General features: G+C 50.4%; 1 protein-coding gene across 24 annotated transcripts in view; it reads right to left on the reverse strand.

Moving 5' to 3' along the window:
• Window positions 1-17,406, reverse strand: part of CACNA1B (calcium voltage-gated channel subunit alpha1 B) — a 265,839-nt gene that overhangs the window by 36,733 nt on the left and 211,700 nt on the right. For 20 of the 24 annotated variants that reach the window (XM_032130521.1, XM_032130533.1, XM_032130522.1 and 17 more), the window contains 7 exons: window positions 16,407-16,608; window positions 14,660-14,824; window positions 13,547-13,657; window positions 13,294-13,377; window positions 8,902-8,907; window positions 3,168-3,284; window positions 230-295 (listed from right to left, as the gene is read on the reverse strand). In XM_032130521.1, coding sequence (XP_031986412.1) covers window positions 230-295; window positions 3,168-3,284; window positions 8,902-8,907; window positions 13,294-13,377; window positions 13,547-13,657; window positions 14,660-14,824; window positions 16,407-16,608 — 751 coding nt within the window. The remainder of the gene's footprint in view (window positions 1-229; window positions 296-3,167; window positions 3,285-8,901; window positions 8,908-13,293; window positions 13,378-13,546; window positions 13,658-14,659; window positions 14,825-16,406; window positions 16,609-17,406) is intronic. The other 4 variants (XM_032130526.1, XM_032130545.1, XM_032130525.1 and 1 more) reach the window with 1 other exon arrangement.

Below are 17,406 nucleotides of genomic sequence, written 5' to 3' on the forward strand. Positions count from 1 at the left end.
GGATGTCCAGCTGGAAATGTGACCCAGGCTCGTGCCCACAGCTGCTTTGTCCAGCTCACTGGGGACAATGAAAGTAGAAAAAGAGGCCTTTTTTTCATTTCTAATTTACCTGACACCAGACAAGAAGAGCTTTTGCCTCATCCCAAATCATCCCTCCTGCTGTGGAGGCAACAACCCATCAGCCCCCTGAACAAACCCATGGCCAGAATAAAAGAATTCCATATTTTACCTGCATGCCAATAATGGCATAGATGAAGAAGAGCATTGCAATGAGGAGACACACATAAGGCAAGGCCTGTGGAAAGGAAAAAGTGAGATTAATGATAGCAAATGCAAACATCCAATTCCCAGGCAGGACTGACTGAGTTTTGAGGCATTTGTCCTTCAGGTGAAGGAAGTGGGAAGAGAATATCAACACTTCTGGCAGCCTTCAGGAGACAACCCCCTGGAGCCAGGTACCCATTGATCACACAACAGTCAGGGCTTTCCAAGGGCTCTCTGTATCCTTGGAAGCAGCAAGCAAGGGAAACACAGTCCAAGGATCAGCAGTGAACACTGGAGCTTCCAGCAGGCCCTGGCACTTTGTATGCATAATTGTAGGAACATTAATTTTTAATGACCTTGCTGTAAGTTCAGTCTGAGGAAAAGAAATGTCCATCCCAGAAATGAGTTCCAAACAGGCACAGTTTGGGATCCCAGGAGGACAAAAAGATAGTGAGTTTTAGCAACAAATCAGTGAAGGCTGCAATGTAATTATGTTACCCAGGCTGAGAGTGACAGCTATTTTCCACTTGGGCTAAATGAATGGGTAATTAATGCCTCTTAATTAGTAATAGCTCAAAAACCTGAGAAGTCTTGCCCTCGGTCCAGCACCTGTGATGCCTGGGGCAGGAGTTCTGCAGTCCGAGGGGAGCCCAGTAGGAATTGCAGAATCAAGAAATATCCCGAGTTGGAAAAGACACCCAAGGATCATCCAGTGCAGCCCCTGGCCCTGCACAGACCCCCCAACAGCCCCACCCTGGGCATCCCTGGCAGCGCTGTCCAAACGCTCCTGGAGCTCTGGCAGCCTCGGGGCCGTGCCCATTCCCTGGGGAGCCTGGGCAGTGCCCAGCACCCTCTGGGGGAAGAACCTTTCCCTGCTCTCAGCCTGAGCCTGCCCTGGCCCAGCTCCAGCCGCTCCCTGGGTGCTGTCCCTGGCCCAGGAGCAGAGATCGGAGCTGCCCCTCGGGAGGAGCTGCAGCCCCCGGGGAGCTCTGCCCTCAGTCTGCTCCAGCTGAACAATCCCAGTGCCCTCAGCTGCTCCTCACGGGCCCCTCCAGACCCTTCCCCATCCCCGTGTCCCTCCTCTGGACACTCCCTCACAGCTTTAGGTCTTTTTCTTATCGAGGTGCCCAGCACTGGCGCTGAGGCTGCCCCAGCCCCGAGCAGAGCGGGACAATCCCATCCCTGGCCCGGTCGGTGCTGCTGGGCCTGAGGCACCTCTGGGGAAAACCTGGGGGAAAACTGGGAAAAAAAGGGCTGATGTGGTGTCTGCTGGACACCTTTGCATGAGGGACACGGATTGAGAGCTCAGCACTGAGGGGAGAGACAGACAAACAGCTCCTCATGAAGCACAGAACGGCCTGGCTCCACTTGAGGGCCACACTCTGGACATAGGCTTTGGGAAGGGTTGGAATTGTGCTGGAAAGGGCCGTGGCTGAGCCCCTTCTCCCAGTATCCATCCACTCTGTGCTGCCTGGGAACACTTTACACCTGCAGACCCCACAGCAGGGACAGGGAGTCTGCACCCACAGCTCACAGCCCGTAAATCCCGGAGTGCCAGAGCCCGGTATCAGAGCCACAAATCCCGATTCCACATTCTGGGTTCTCCTCCCTGCACTGCAGAACCTGAGCAAGCCCCAGGACCAGAGTTAAAGCATAAAACAATGAAAAATGGGCTGCAAACCAGCAGAGAGCTGTAAAAATAACCAGTTTTGGGACAGGGGGGCTCTTATTTAGATCTAGGAAACAGCTAATTCAGTGTGCTGAGGATTGGTGGGAGGGAAGGGCAGAGGTAAAGAAAACGAGGCAAAGCATCTGCCTCAACTTCACCACAAAACCTCAACAAAACCTCATTTTTTTTAATCCTCCACATCATCAAACCCAGGCCTGTGGCTGTAAACTGAGTTTCACCTCTGCCAGATCCCACCACACCCAAATCCTCCGGAAGGTAATTTAACTTTCCACTGGCTGCAGGTGAAGAACAGGGCACTTATCAGTCAGGCCACGACTTCTTTATGCAAATACCTGAGCGTCCAGACTTTGCCAGAGGCATTTTGGGGTAGTTTCAAGGGCAACCTGAGCGTTGAGCACTTGCTGGAGTTCGCATGAGCAAGCAGCCCTTCAGCCTCATCCTCCAAAATGCAGCGTTCCGGGGCTGGGCAGTGCTAACCTGGTCTCCGCTGTAGAAAATTAATGTTCCTGGGGCTGGGCAGTGCTAACCTGGTCTCTTTTCTGGAGAATTAATGTTCCTGGGGCTGGGCAGTGCTAACCTGGTCTCTTTTCTGGAGAATTAATGTTCCTGGGGCTGGGCAGTGCTAACCTGGTCTCTTTTCTGGAGAATTAATGTTCCTGGGGCTGGGCAGTGCTAACCTGGTCTCTTTGCTGTAGAAAATTAATGTTCCTGGGGTTGGGCAGTGCTCACCAGCTCACTTTTAGCAGAATTAATATTCCTGGAGCTGGGCAGTGCTAACCTGTTCTCTCTTCTGCAGAATTAATATTCCTTGGGATGCTAACCAGTTTAATTGAAAATTAATATTCCTGGTGCTAACCAGTTTGCTTTTCTGCAGAATTAATATTCCTGGGGATAGTTAGTGCTAACCAGTTCTCTTTTAGCAGAATTAATCTTCCTTGTGATGATAACCGATTTAATTAATAATTAATATTCCTGGTGCTAACCAGTTTGCTTTTCCGCAGAATTAATATTCCTGGGGCTGGGCAGTGCTCACCAATCCTCTTTCCTGAATAACTCCTGAATCCTGAATTCCTGTAATCTCTCTGTAGAGGTGCAGAGAGGCCGTTCCAAGGCAAGGGAAGCTCTTGGATCCTCACTGGAAGATGCTCCAGATGCGCCAAGCACGAGCCTCTCCCCAAGTCTCTTCCCTGCCTCCCACATTGCCAAGGCTCACCTTGAAGGACTGCACGAATGTCCAGAGCAGGATGCGGATGGTGTAGCCCTGGCGGAGGAGCTTGATGAGCCTGGCTGCCCTGAAGAGCCTCAGGAAGCTGAGGTTGATGAAGTTGTCCTGCGGAAAGTAAAGGTTTTGTGTCCTTCAGAAACGACCGCGATCCGAAACCACAGCCCGCAAAAAAGAAATTAAAATTACCAGCTTCACGATCTAAGCAGCAAATCGGCCACCAGAAAACCTTCCAAAAGAAACATTCGTCAGTGCAGATCACTCCACATGCAGCAAGAATGAGAAAACCCCTCTCCACAAGAGCCCTCCCCTCTGCTACTGGGTCAATGAGAGGAAAGGAAAAGGCCCTGTCACGCTGTCCAGGGAGGGCTGATTTGCTTTGAGAAAGGCAGATTTTCTCCCCCTAAACATTCAGGGAGAGGGGGATGGTGCCGGATTTTCATTTCGTAAAGGAATGAAGTTGGTTGGAAGTCTTGGTCAGCTCTGTTTCCACAGGGAATTGAACTGAAGCCAAGACACTCGCAAGGGACGGCGTGACAAAGAAAGGCATTGTCCAGTGAAGACTCAAACATCCTTGGAAGAATGAGGATGTTTTCCAGCCTGGAGGTTTTCAATGTTTACTCAGCGTGTAACTGGACAGGTTTTTCAAGGAGAAACGGCACCAGAAGCTTGTTTGGAAGATGGATCAAGGGCAGCGAGTCAATTGGGGAGGTTGAGCTTTCACCAGCAGGAAGATGCCTTAGGAACCTGCTGGTTTTCCAAATTCTCATTAAATGTGTCTTCACAGGTGGATCAAAGAACTGCTGGAGGCAGGTTCTGATTTCCATTTGTTTTCTAGGATTTTCCCCACCCCTCACCCCATTTTTTTTTTTCTTTCCTTCAGGGAAAAGAGGATTCTTGCCCCAATGAGCTAATCTAGAGAGGGTTCTTTCCAAAACAAAACATGCAAAAGCCAGATCCCTCTTGCCCTCCTGTTTTAAGGAGATGAAAAATATTCCCCCTTTCCATAATTCACTTATTTGTGGCTCTCTGATCACAGCCACTTATTTGACTGAGTGAGCTAAAGAGATAAAACATCCCACTTTAAACTACAGAGCAGTGGAGCAGCAAATATAATCGTAAGGAGCTCTGCTTGGTAAAGATGAGCAAAAATAGGATTTCCCTTGGATTATTTTACCAGAAGTCACATTGAACTGACCCATGTTTCTTGCTCATTTGGCTACAGAGCTCATGCTGAAATTGGGGGGCTTGTTGGATCTATTGATTCTTTCAATGCCAGCTCAGTTTTGGGGCCATTAGCATTGCATTCCACCAATCCCATCAAAGAGTTCCAGAACTCAGTCTCAGGCATGCACTCGGTTTCTCTCAGGTTTAAAACACAAGCAGCTCAGAGTTAGGCACAGACCGAAAATCAGACTCGATCTTTCAAATAAAGAGAAAAGAGAAAAGCACAGGAATGTTCAATGAAAGAGCAGACAACACTGAGCTCATTCAAGCCAGCAACAGAACCCAGCTCCAGCAGGCAAAGCACAAGCAAGGATTCCCCTGGGTTGGGCAGTGAAACAGGCACTGAAAATGTCCCGTTTGTCTCGGCATCAGCTCCAGGTTTGTTTTCACAGCGCTTACCTTCCCTCCTCAACAGTCCAGCTGCACTCACCTGAGCAGGGCAGGCCCCTGGGGCAGAGCTGGGTAACGGGGGCATCGCTAATGGGGTTCTTCATCCCCTGGTCCCACTGGGAGCCGGTCCCAGGGCAGGGCAGAGGTTTAACCCTGAGCCCCTCTTAATCAGGAAGATCTCCCCACCTGTGGGACCTGGGTCAGACCTTAGGCCTCAAAGTCTGATTTTAACTTCAGAGCAATGCTCGAGCCAGATCTTTCCTGTGCACAATCCTCAGGCTCCAAGGAGGAGCAGAGGCACAGGATCCATCTCTGCAGGATCTCCCTCTTCCCACGTAACTGCAGCCCAACAGCAGGAATGTTGTCCTGCTCAGGCTTTGCTAAAACCTCATCATCCCAGCTGACAGGATGTTTAACACCTGCTTTGGGCTGGGCTCCCTGCAAGCTGAGCCACCCCAGTGCTGCCCATGGGAAAGGGATATAAATGGAAAAAGGGGTTTGAAACTGTGCAGTTATGTCTGTAACCCCTATTCCCTGGGATTTAGATGGACAAACAATCCATAGATTTTTTTTTTCCCCCCCCACATTCCCTATGTGGCTCTGGCACTGCTGCTTCCTAAAGAGCAGTGAAAGCCTCAGCTCCGTGTGGAATCACTCCCAACCCAGGAAAATCCCCCATCACCGACACCCTGGGACTGTTGGAAGGAGCGTTCTCGGCACTGCCCGGAGAGAGGCGAAGTTCCCCACGCTGGTGGTGGCCGGAAGGGCTCCATGGGTGTGGCACCCTCAGCACCCCACGGAGAAATCCCATCCTCCAACACCTCAGCTCTCCAGGCAGGAATTGGGATCGCATGCAGCCAAAGGGGAAACTCCACCTTGCCGTATTTCTCGGGTAAAATAGTTTGGCATCAATTCTCCTCCCACTGTGCCACCTCTGTGCCATGACACACATCTGATATTTGGGTTATCAAAATCATCCTTTCCAGGTTTTTTTGTGCTTTCCTGTTGCACAGATGTTACAGTGCTCACAACAGGCACGGGAGCTTTAGGATTTTATCATTCATCTGAGAAATAACAAATTCTGTTTGGAAAATCATTTCCCCGTGGCCTGTTGCTGTTTTTCAAAAACAGACAGGTCTGGTACTGAAGGAACCAGGCACCAGCCAGGGCCTGGGGGTCTGGGCATGGCCGGGCACTGCCACCACTTCCCACAACAGGAGATGGGAGATGCATCCCTGAAGAAAACTGGGAAGCAGTGGGGAAACAGGGAGAATAGACACCAGGGATAAAGAGCTGCCCTTGAAGGCTGTCCCACCATGGGAGCCTCCTCCGTTACCCTTTCTTAGGTTGTTTTCATAGAATCCCAGACTGGTTTGGGTTGGAAGGGACCTTAAAGCCCATCCAGTGCCACCCCTGCCATGGGCAGGGACACCTCCCACTGTCCCAGGCTGCTCCCAGCCCCAATGTCCAGCCTGGCCTTGGGCACTGCCAGGGATCCAGGGGCAGCCCCAGCTGCTCTGGGCACCCTGTGCCAGGGCCTGCCCACCCTCCCAGGGAACAATTCCTGCCCAATATCCCATCCAGCCCTGCCCTCTGGCACTGGGAAGCCATTCCCTGTGTCCTGTCCCTCCAGCCCTTGTCCCCAGTCCCTCTGCAGCTCTCTTGGAGCCCCTTTAGGCCCTGCAAGGGGCTCTGAGCTCTCCCTGGAGCCTTCCCTTCTCCAGGTGAGCACCCCCAGCTCTCCCAGCCAGGCTCCAGAGCAGAGGGGCTCCAGCCCTGGGAATATCTCCGTGGCCTCCTCTGGACTCCAGGAGCTCCATGTCCTCCCAGAGTTTTCCATACTGAAAAGCAGGAAAGCCATGGAGAACAGGGCACACAGGATCTGTTCCCAGTGCCTTCAGCACCAGAGTGGTTCCTGTCCAGCACAGGAGCTGCTCCCTCTGCCCACAGGGATGCTGCAGGAAGAGGCATCTGACCAAGCCAAGAATGGGATCACTCGGGAAGCTTTAGGCTTCTCTTCACCTGGCATCAACAAGAACCACCTTATTCATTAATTAATTCAGGAATTACTGATGAGGAAACAGCTGTGTTCCCATTTAAATATCCATGGTATTGCCAGCACTGGAGAAGTTTTCCTGAACCTTGCACAGGGTCTTGGCTTCATCTGGAGCTTGAGGAACCCGCTGTTGATTTTAAGAGGCTGATGATTTTTGCCACCCTTGTCTGTGCCGTGAGGACTCTGCAATTGTTGGGATATCCTATCAGTCCTTCCATGCCGAGTCAGGAATGCTGGAAAAATTATTTTGTGTGTGATGCCCAGAACTTTCCTCATTCCCTCCCTGACAGAATCACAGACTTCCTGAGCTGGAAGGGATACCAAGGATCATCCAGTGCAGCTCCTGGCCCTGCACAGACCCCCCAACAGCCCCACCCTGGGCATCCCTGGCAGCGCTGTCCAAACGCTCCTGGAGCTCTGGCAGCCTCGGGGCCGTGCCCATTCCCTGGGGAGCCTGGGCAGTGCCCAGCACCCTCTGGGGGAAGAACCTTTCCCTGCTCTCAGCCTGAGCCTGCCCTGGCCCAGCTCCAGCCGCTCCCTGGGTGCTGTCCCTGGCCCAGGAGCAGAGATCGGAGCTGCCCCTCGGGAGGAGCTGCTGAGCTCTGCCCTCAGTTTGCTCCTCTCCAGGATTCCTCCCAGCTTTGCTGCTCCTGCTGTGTCCCTGCAGCAGCTCCATGGTGCTCCAAAGACCTCGCTTGGATGCCAAGTGATCCAAGGAGCCTGGACCTGTCTCTATGGAGTAACAACCGCAGTCCTAACAAAGCACAGGATGAGCTTCTCAACCTTTAACCTGCAACAGGGACAGCAGCCCAAATTTAGCAAACTGATCTTCCCCCAGTGTATTTTCACGTTCACTGCTGATGCCAGAGCCCTTTTCTGTGCTGCCTGGGCCAGGTGTGCAGCAAAGTGTCCAAATTTATCCCAACTGCTCCCACACATCTGGAATGGATCCAGCACTGTGGAGGATTCACCTCTCGGTTTGCACTGGGCAAACTTTGCATTTACACATTGTTGTTTCCTCTGCTGCATCCCAGCAGAAAATACCCTCCATGAACATCCATGGAGCTTCTGTGCAGCCTGGAAATGAAAATTCCCCCGGGTTTGTTTCTTAACAGCAACTGTGCAACAGGAAATGTGGATGCTCCCAGATCCAAGAGCTGGTGTCAGGTGGCTGAGCAAGGATTTTTGAGAAGCTTTTGGTCTCATTTGCATTATCAACCATAGCCAAGATACTTAAGAATGGAAAAATAGAAATATTTCAGATCGCATTTTCCTTTTTGGATTCTCTTTTGTTTAACTGATGATGATCAAAGATAAAGGCCAATATTTCCAAAGGCATCTTTGGAATAAATTTACATTTTGGCACTAAATTCCCAGTGGGATCTGGCTCCTGGTACTTTTCAGCTCTGCTCATAACATGATTTCTGCATTTTATTTGGAGTTTTGGGTTTGGATCCAGCGACTCTGTGTCCACTGTGGTGGCAAAATGGGTTCTTCTATGGGTTGGTGTCACAGCGAATTTTCAAATTTAAGATCCTTCTTTCCCACCATTTTTGATTTGAGGGAAGCAAGTCTGTTATCACTTCAATAATATTCTTGCCTTACAATATAGAGATTAAAACGGTTGGAAGGTGCTTCCTTCAGCAGAAATCTCCATCACCTCATCCTAAAAGAACCCAAACCCACCTTCGCAGAGCTGAATTTGGTACCACCATCTCCAAACCCCAGCGTTTCCAGGTCCAGAACATCCTTCCCTCGCCATCTCCTCCCACTTCCCACGGAAATAAAGCAGGTGGCAGTGTCCCCTTTGGCACAGGGGGTGGCACAGGGAGCAAGGGACGGGCTATTGGCAACTCATTGTCACCAATGAGCCCAGGGAGGGAGGTGCAGGACAGAAGCCACTTCAGGGCACGCTGCAGTGAGGCTTTTCCACCAGTGCAATCGGAACTCTCATCAAAGAAAAAACCAAACAGAAACGGATCAAATCAAAGAAAAACGAGAGAAAATCAAAGCAGAGAATTTAAAGAATTGTTTAAATTCAATGAAACCAACCGTGTCCTATATGTGATGTTGTCATGGATGGATATTTGCAAGATTATTTACAAATTTTTAGATTTTTTTTTTTTTTGAGCAGCAGGTGCACAACATACAGACGGAGACATGGTTTTCGCATTGTATGTTGATTGGATGGCGTGATTCAGCAGGTAGATAAGGAAAATAAGGAACAAAAACAGGAAACAAAAAGAGAAAATGAGTAATCAGGACAAGCAAAAAGGAAACTCTGAAAAATTTCACTGGAAAAAAAAAACCCGTCGGGCTATCGGGGGTGGGGAGGTGTTATTTTATGGGAACTCCCGGAGTAAAAAATGCTTCGAACCAAAAGAGATTCGGAGATCCTCGAGGTAACACAGACAGTGCAGTTGTTATTTGCATTTCAGTTTGTAATGCAAATTTGGAGACAATTCACAAACACTTCTCAGGGTGGTTTTTTTCTATTTCCAGGCATAGAAATAGATGTCAGTTTGCCACACACCCACTCGGCCTCCTGAGGCCAACTGTGTCCACAAGGACACCTTTTCCTTAATCCCACCTCTTTTCCCTCAATTACCGAGGGTAAAAAAACTGACATTCATGCTTTTGCCTGAGGAAATAAAAAAAAGAGATATTCCACTACAATCACAAAGTAAATTACATGTGACATGACCAGAAAAATTAAAACAAAGCAATTAATCCACACATTTCTTTTCCTTTTGTCTTTACTTCTCCGAGGGTTAAAGGTACCAAACAAGGCTGGTGGAAGCCAAGTCTCTCAAGGTGAGGCCACCCAGGATTATTTACCTTTGGAGAACACTTCTGGCTGGAAAATACGGAGGAAAACGGTGCTCTGGCAACTGTTTGTGAGCCTGAGCTCAGTGGCACACCTAGAAAACATCTCCACAGGGACCTGGAGGGTGGCTGGGACAGGGACAGCTGCAGACTGGCCAGCAAAGTCACCTTGTGGCTGTCACCTGGACTTCCCAGCTGAGGAAACTCCACGGGAATGGCTGCCAGGAGGGCTGGAAGGACTAAAGGGGCTGTCCCAAACTCTGCCCAGCAGATGAGGGAAAGCTGGAGCTGGGGAAGTCACAGGGAAAAAGGGCCATTCCCTGCTGGGGACACAGCTCTGGGAGGGAGGATCCGAGACCTGTTCTCGTCTCTGGTTGTTCCCTGCTCCATGAGAGCTCCTGCGCCCCAGTCGTGCCCTGAAGGAAGGTGAGGTGGGGTTGGTTCAGCTCATCCCCAGCCTTTATTTCCTGCTCTGCCCTACCTGGAATTCCAGAGGGAAAAAGAGGCTGGGCAGAGGCCACAGCTGGGCTGTGCTCTGTGAATGAGGCACGCCCTGCTCCTCACCTCCAGCCCTGCACGTTCACATCTCTGCATCAGCTCTTTCAGCCCTTTCTTTCCTACATTTTTCTAAAATGGCTTCTGTTTTGGAACTATTGGTTCAAAACTGGGTCAGACTGGATCTGTCGGTTCAGTTTTTCTACACTGGCTCTCAATACCAGAAATATTTCAATTACCCAGGGGAAACTGCAGTTTGACAGAATATTCCAAAGCTGGTTTAAAGTGTAACTCTGCCACTCTGTGTCACTTTGTAGGCAGCAAAGCAGTCTTGGCACTGCCAGGCAGATTTGGGAGCCCTTGGGACCCCCTTGGTGCCCTGTGGGTCAGCATAACCCACGTGCAACCTCGCATGGAGCCGACCACACAGGGCAGGAGCAAAGGGCTGCATCCTTCTGCTTCTTTTCCATCCTCAGGACTGGAAGAGGAGAATCATAAAATCATGGAACGGTTTGGGTTGGAGGGGACCTTAAAGCTCATCTCCTTCATGGGCAGGGACCTTCCACTGTCCTAGGTTGCTCCAAGCCCCATCCAACCTGGCTTTGAGGGCAGGAAGGTTTCAGTGGCAGTGGAGAGCTTGGTACAAGACCACATCTCCACATGCCACTGGCTGAAGTGGAATGAATTCCATGAGGGACATCCTGACAGCTGCCATTACCAACCCTGTTACCAACCCTGTTAGCAACCCTGTTATCAGCCCTGTTATCAGTGTGATCTTCAGGGCACCACTGCCAACACCCACGAACTGAGCAGGGATGCAGCTCAGAGCTGGCCCTCACTGCCCCCTTCAAGCAAACGGAGCTGCTCAGGGTGCTGTGCACGCTGCCCCTGATCCCAGTCCGTGGTTCCTGTGGGAGGCTGACAGGGATGTGTGTGGCTGAAGGAATGTGTGCTGCTGGGGAGAGATCAGACAGGAGCTGCACGAAAGAAGTGCTGGAAACCAAATCTAGAAAGAAAAGTGGCAGGGGATGACCCCTGGGCACTCTGTGTGAATGAAAAGCGGGGAGGAGATGTGGTGGCTACACAGAAATCAGAGAGTTGTTCAGGTTGGAGAAGATCTCCAAGACTGTCGAGTCCAATCATTCCCTCAGCACTGCCAAGGCCACCATTAAATGCTGTCCCCAAGTGCCACATCCACACAGCTCTTAAATCTCTGCAGGGAAGGGGACTCCACCTGTTCCAGTGCCTGACCACCCTCTCCATGAAGCAATTATTCCTAATATCCACCCTAAACTTCCTCTGGAGCAACTTGAGGCTGTTTCCTCTTGCCTTGCTGCTTGTTATGTGGGAGAAGAGATCAAGCCCCACAAAAGGGAATGTTTAGAGAGAGCTGAGCTCAAAAAGCTCTGCAGACACAGACAGAGGACCAAGAGCTCAGGGCTGGAGTGTCCTGGGGACATGTGGCTTTTATATGAGAGAGTTTTGTGGTCAGCTGCATGTTGGACACTGCCAGGGGAATCTGGTGACCTCCTTTAGAAAATCCTCTCTAAGGACTGAATGTGTCCAGCTCCTCATAAACCAAAAAACCTCTTCTTTCCCACCCGGGAGGAGAAGGGAAAGGCACATGGGTGCCCTGCTGGGGCTTTAGGGGGAATTCACACGCCTCTGCAAAGGTTTTGATGCTGAAAATGTCTCACAGCCCAACCTGATCCAATCCCTGGCTGGGCCATCCCACGGGAGCTGGAGGGAGAGGCAATGTCCCATTATCTGAGCAGGGAAGGGGCAACACTGTGGCTGCTCCCTGACTGTGAAACAGCTCCAAAAATGAGGATTTTAGCAGCATTTGGGCTTGGTGTTGAGAAGGAAAAACCTTCCTGAAGGAGAAGACACCAATCTGTGAGAGACCAGAGGCTCCCTTACCCCGTGAGAGCTGTCAGTGCTACTTCCTCCCAGAAAAAGTGGCCAGAGGAGGGGTGGAAAAGCTTCAATCTGTTTGTGGCTGACTTGCAAATGGTTTCACAGATTTTCAAACCATGGCAAAAGTTTGGGTGCCCTTGGCAAGGAAATACATCCCATGGGAGAGGGAGTGGGGACAACAATCCGCAGCACTCAGAGTGGGTGAGCTGAGTAACTTCAGCCTGGCTGCACTGAAACCAAAATCCTACAACACAGGATTCACCAGCAGATAAACGAACATCATTTGTATGGGGAGGAAAACTTTGGGGGGTTGTGCATTATTTTGTACCAAGGAGGTTAAATAAAAATGCATTTTGTTAGAAACAGTCACATGGTCTTCACCAGCACCTGTAAAGGAACGTGGGGAGCACAGTTCTCAGCACACACAGAACACATCTACAGGCAAACCCCTGGGACTGAGGAGAAAAGTTATGGTCAAGTTCAAATTCATCACACAGCTACATCATCAGCTCCAACATGCACTGGGAGAGGAGAGGAGCAATTTATTCCGTGGGTAATATCAGACTGTCAGGGATTGAGACAGGCATTTGCTGCCCTTATGGAAAAATCCTTCAGATTTAATGCCAAGTCTGTCCACTTTGTGCGATCTACAGGATCAGCAGGGAGACAGCAGCCCTTGGAGGGCTGGCCAGAAATCCTGTGGGAGAGCTGTTTGTTTATTCATTGCCCCACAGAGCTTTTGTGACAGGAACATTCCCCCAGTCCACACCCTTCACCTCATCACCCTCACCCTGCCCCGTGACCCAGACTGGGCAGGAGCCCCAAGGGGCAGACGCATGCCCTGCAGAAAACCTCCCACACGAACACAGCAGAATCCCTTTGGTCTTTTCCCTCTCTAAATCCAGCAGGATTTTTCCACGAATAGGCAGAAAAGGCCTGAGGATAGAGTAGTTGGCTGCAGGAGAGAGGGAGCTGCTTGCTGGCAGAGTCACGAGCACCGTGGTTCTCATCAGAGCTTTCCCTCTTTGGGGCACACAGCTGTGCTCAGCTCCATGGAAAAGCAGAGCTCATGGAACAGGGTCAGCCAAGGCCATCGTGACTCCCAGAGGCAGCTCCAGGGAATAAGGCTGGTAGGGAGAAGGTTCAGTGTCTTGACAGGGCACGGCTTTGTTTATAAAGGAAGGAAATTGAGCAAGCTGTACTTACCGCAATCTCTGTTACTAAAATATCAGTAATACTTCCCAACACTGTTACAAAATCAAAGACATTCCAGGCATCTCGGAAATAATTCTGCCAAATGAGAACACAAGGGGAATAGAGGGATCCAGGGGTTATTTTCTCTTTGCCAGCACAGGTCGGGGGGGTTTTTTTGTTTGCTCGTTTTTAAATGCGCGTCACGAAACGCGAGCATTTCGTCGAGAGAGGAGAAGAGGTGGAAGGGAACAAGGGAGGCACCTACCAGCACACCAAAGGCAATGATCTTCAGCACACATTCCATGGAAAACATGGATGTAAACACAATGTTCAGGCATTTCAGCATTTCCTCGTATGCTTCTGGAGCATCATAGAACTAAAGCGGGATGGAAGAAAGGCTGTTGGTGAAAATCACCGACAGAGTAAAACCTTTCCCAGCAGGTTTGCTCATTTTAGTCAGGATTCTGTGCTCACTTTAAGCGAGGCTTGGGGTTACAACACAGTTATTCCTGTCTCTCTTGCCTCCATCCTGTACTGAGGGGGCAGCTGGAATATCCTCAGAGCTGGAGACTGTTGCTGGGGGATGTTCCCGTATAAGCACAGCACGGCGCAGGAGGGACGAAGGACATTTTCAAACCCAGAGGGGAAGTGCAGAGCTGGGTTTTGTTCCAGAGAACCCTAAGCATATGGGGACCCCTTGACTGTGAAGATACTCTAAGCCAGGCAAGGGACAGGAGGGAACATCATCCACACCATGTATCCACCTGCATCTCCTCCTCCACTCTGGATCACATCCCAGGAGCCTGATGCTGTTCCAAAGTTGGGTCATTTCACAGAATCACAGAATGGCCTGGGTTGGAAGGGAGCTTAAAGCTCATCCAGTCCCTATGGGCAGGGACACTTTTCCCTATCCCAGGCTGCTCCAAGCCCTGTCCAGCCTGGCCTTGGGCACTGCCAGGGATCCAGGGGCAGCCCCAGCTGCTCTGGGCACCCTGTGCCAGGGCCTCCCCACCCTCCCAGGGAATGATTCCTTCCCAATATCCCATCTAAACCTACTCTGTTTCAGTTTGAATCTCCATGGCCTGACTGGGCTTTGAGCAGCCCCAAGACCCTGGCTGAGCTGGAGATCAGCACCTGCAGATCCCAGTTCCCATCCCATGTTCACACCCCAAAGGGGCTGAGCCCAACCAACACTCTGCAGGGAATCCCACTGGTGGGATCTCATCCCAGCTAAACCACCTCCCTCAGGGGGCCAAAGGAATCCCAGTAGGCACATGAGGAGTGGTGGCTGCTCCTGCTGAGCCCCCCTCAGCTCTCAGGGCGAGAATCTCTCCAGCCAACAGCCCAAAATTCCCAGATACAGGAAGATCCCACTCACCTTCATCATGAGGACGATGGTGTTGAGAGCGATCATGACCATAATAAAATACTCAAAGGGAGGGGACACCACGAATTTCCACATCTTGTACTGGAAGGATTGCTTGTTCTGAGGCATGTAGCGGGTCAGGGGCTTGGCACTTATGGCAAAGTCTATGCAGGCCCTCTACAAAACAAAAAGGGGATGAAGAGATGACAGGAAAAGGGCTGGAAGTCTTAATCCATCGGGATGTGGTTGGGAGAGTGAGCAGAGCATTTACACCAAGCGAGTACTGACTGTTCCCTGTAAAACGCAGCACAGGATCCCCAAATCCTGATCAATTTTCCTGGAATATTTACCCTATAACGTTCCTATGCAGTCCTACAACATTCCATTAGAGCCCAGCTCCTCATAGGTCCTGATCCCACTTTTAAAAACACTTCCAAGTCCTCCTGATGGGCGACTGAGGATTGGTAAAGATGTTCTCTGTGGTTTTCAAAAAGTACTGTGGAACTCAGGTGTGTTCTCAGCACAGCAACACCCGGACAGCTCAGAATGTTTCATAAAATGAGAACTGAATTTACCAATAAATTATCCACCAAAAGCACTGGGGGAACTCTCAAAGACCCCTTTCATTGGCTGTTTCTGCTCACTTTATTATGAATATAAAACTATGAGAAAAAAGTGGTTTCTACCCACAAGAGGTTTTGATTCTGGAGCGTTTTCTCATCTTGGATTTACCTAAGAATTCCAAGTCTGAAATCACTTTCTGCCCAGTTGGAAAATAACAAAGCATCTCTAAATATTCTGCTTTATTTTGGACTTTTTGTTCATCTAGACAAACAAGGAACTAATTAAGAATAGCTTAAAAATTCATCTCTTTCCATCAAAAAATCAGGTTCCAGTTTCAAAATACATGAAAAGAGATGGTTCTTCCCACAAGAGGTCGTTGAGGCTGTGGACCCTGGATGAAGGATGCTGCAGATGCTAAAAGTCTACATGGATTGAGAAGGAAACTGGATACACCCACGGAAGGAAGATACAAAGATGCCAGAAACTACAGAAAAACCAACTCAGGAGGTCCCTGAGTGGAAAACAATGGGATTTTTGGGGGCATTAAGGAAAAACCTCACAGCTTCTTACCCTGGTCTTACACTCTTCTCAAGGCATCTCCTTTTGGCTGCTGCCAGGAGGAAAAGTCCCAGCTGGGCACAAAACCAGCCTGTGGAAAGGAGTTTTCCTCTGGGGAGCCACAGCAGTTATAGCTCAGTTTGGTTTCTGAGGTCTGGCCTCAAGGTTTGTCTCCTTCCACACCTCCACACTCAAGCAGACATCAAACCATGGAATGGTTTGGGCTGGAAGGGACCTCAAAGCCCATCCAGTGCCACCCCTCCCATGGCAGGGACACCTTCCACTGTCCCAGGCTGCCCCAAGCCCCAGTGTCCAGCCTGGCCTTGGGCACTGCCAGGGATGGAGCAGCTTCTCTGGGCACCCTGTGCCAGGGCAGATCCATCTCCCCTTTGGTGCAGTGCAGGGGGACGGGTGACAGTGGTTCCTAACAGGAACCATTCGGGGGCTCTCCCTGGTGGTGTTTTTATGCAGAAGCTGAAACAGCCACTCATTTCTTTGGTCTCTACACCACACACCCTCCAATAACCACTGCTCTCCAGTCCCCCCAGCACAGGGGGGACGAGGAGTGGCCTTCCACCAGTATCCAGGTGCTCTGAGCCCCTGGAACACCAACTCTGGAGTCAGAAGAGGTGGGTACCTCGTTTTTCTCGAGGCTGCACTCTGACATCACTTTATCTCCTTGCTCCTGGAAGGTGATGATGATTAACGCCACAAAGATGTTGACAAAGAAAAAAGGGAAGACAACAAAATACACCACGTAAAAGATGGACATTTCCATTCGGTAGCCAGGGCTGGGCCCCTGTTCCTCGTAGGTGGCATCCACTGAGTGCTTCAGCACACTGCAAGCAAATGCAAAGAGAGAGGAAAGGTCAACACAACCCCTGGGAAGCACCAAGGACCCCCTGAGAGTCAATCCCCAGCCTCCACTCACGTGCAGGGTTTTCCACATATGCTCAGGAAAAACTTGCTCCCATCCACGTGGCTGGGGAGAAGTTTTCCTTGAGGATATTTTTAGGGAAACCCTTTGTTCTCACCATTGTGCAGAATGGTGGGAGATTTGCTGTGTCCAGATCCACTGATCCCCCCTGGCCAAGGGGAGAGGATCCAGCTGGATCTGGTTTCTCTTCTCTGGTCAACAGGGATGGAGTAAAAGTGGGAAAAGAGAGGTATTGATGACATCCAACAGGGGAACACAGTGAGGGACTGGAAAAGGGAGGCTGATGCTGTTTGAGCCTTTATTTTATGAAAGAGTTGACCGTGGAGGAGGAGGAACCCTGGCCACACACGGCACTCCACACGTGCCAAAATAAAGTCACGTCCTGAACAGGAAATGTCATTTGGGGACCGTCACGACCAGCAGACTTCCAGCAGAGCTCACAATACTTTTTCCCCCCTCGTTTTCTTACATTTCCAATATCAGTTTTACCCCTGAGAAAGGTGTGCAAGCCCAAAAGCCTGAAGCAAGAACGGAAAACTTCCTGAGCATCCCTGTGCCAGGAAAATACAGAGCTCTGCCTGCTGGCTCACCCAATAATCACACAGCACTGAGCTGATAAAAGACTTTTCTCATTTCCCAGGTCACCTGCTGTCCCTCAGAGCTTTGGGGACCTGCTTTACCTGCACCATCAGCCCCTGCC

The sequence above is a fragment of the Corvus moneduloides genome, chromosome 21, assembly GCF_009650955.1.
Source record: "Corvus moneduloides isolate bCorMon1 chromosome 21, bCorMon1.pri, whole genome shotgun sequence".
Lineage (NCBI taxonomy): Eukaryota > Metazoa > Chordata > Aves > Passeriformes > Corvidae > Corvus > Corvus moneduloides.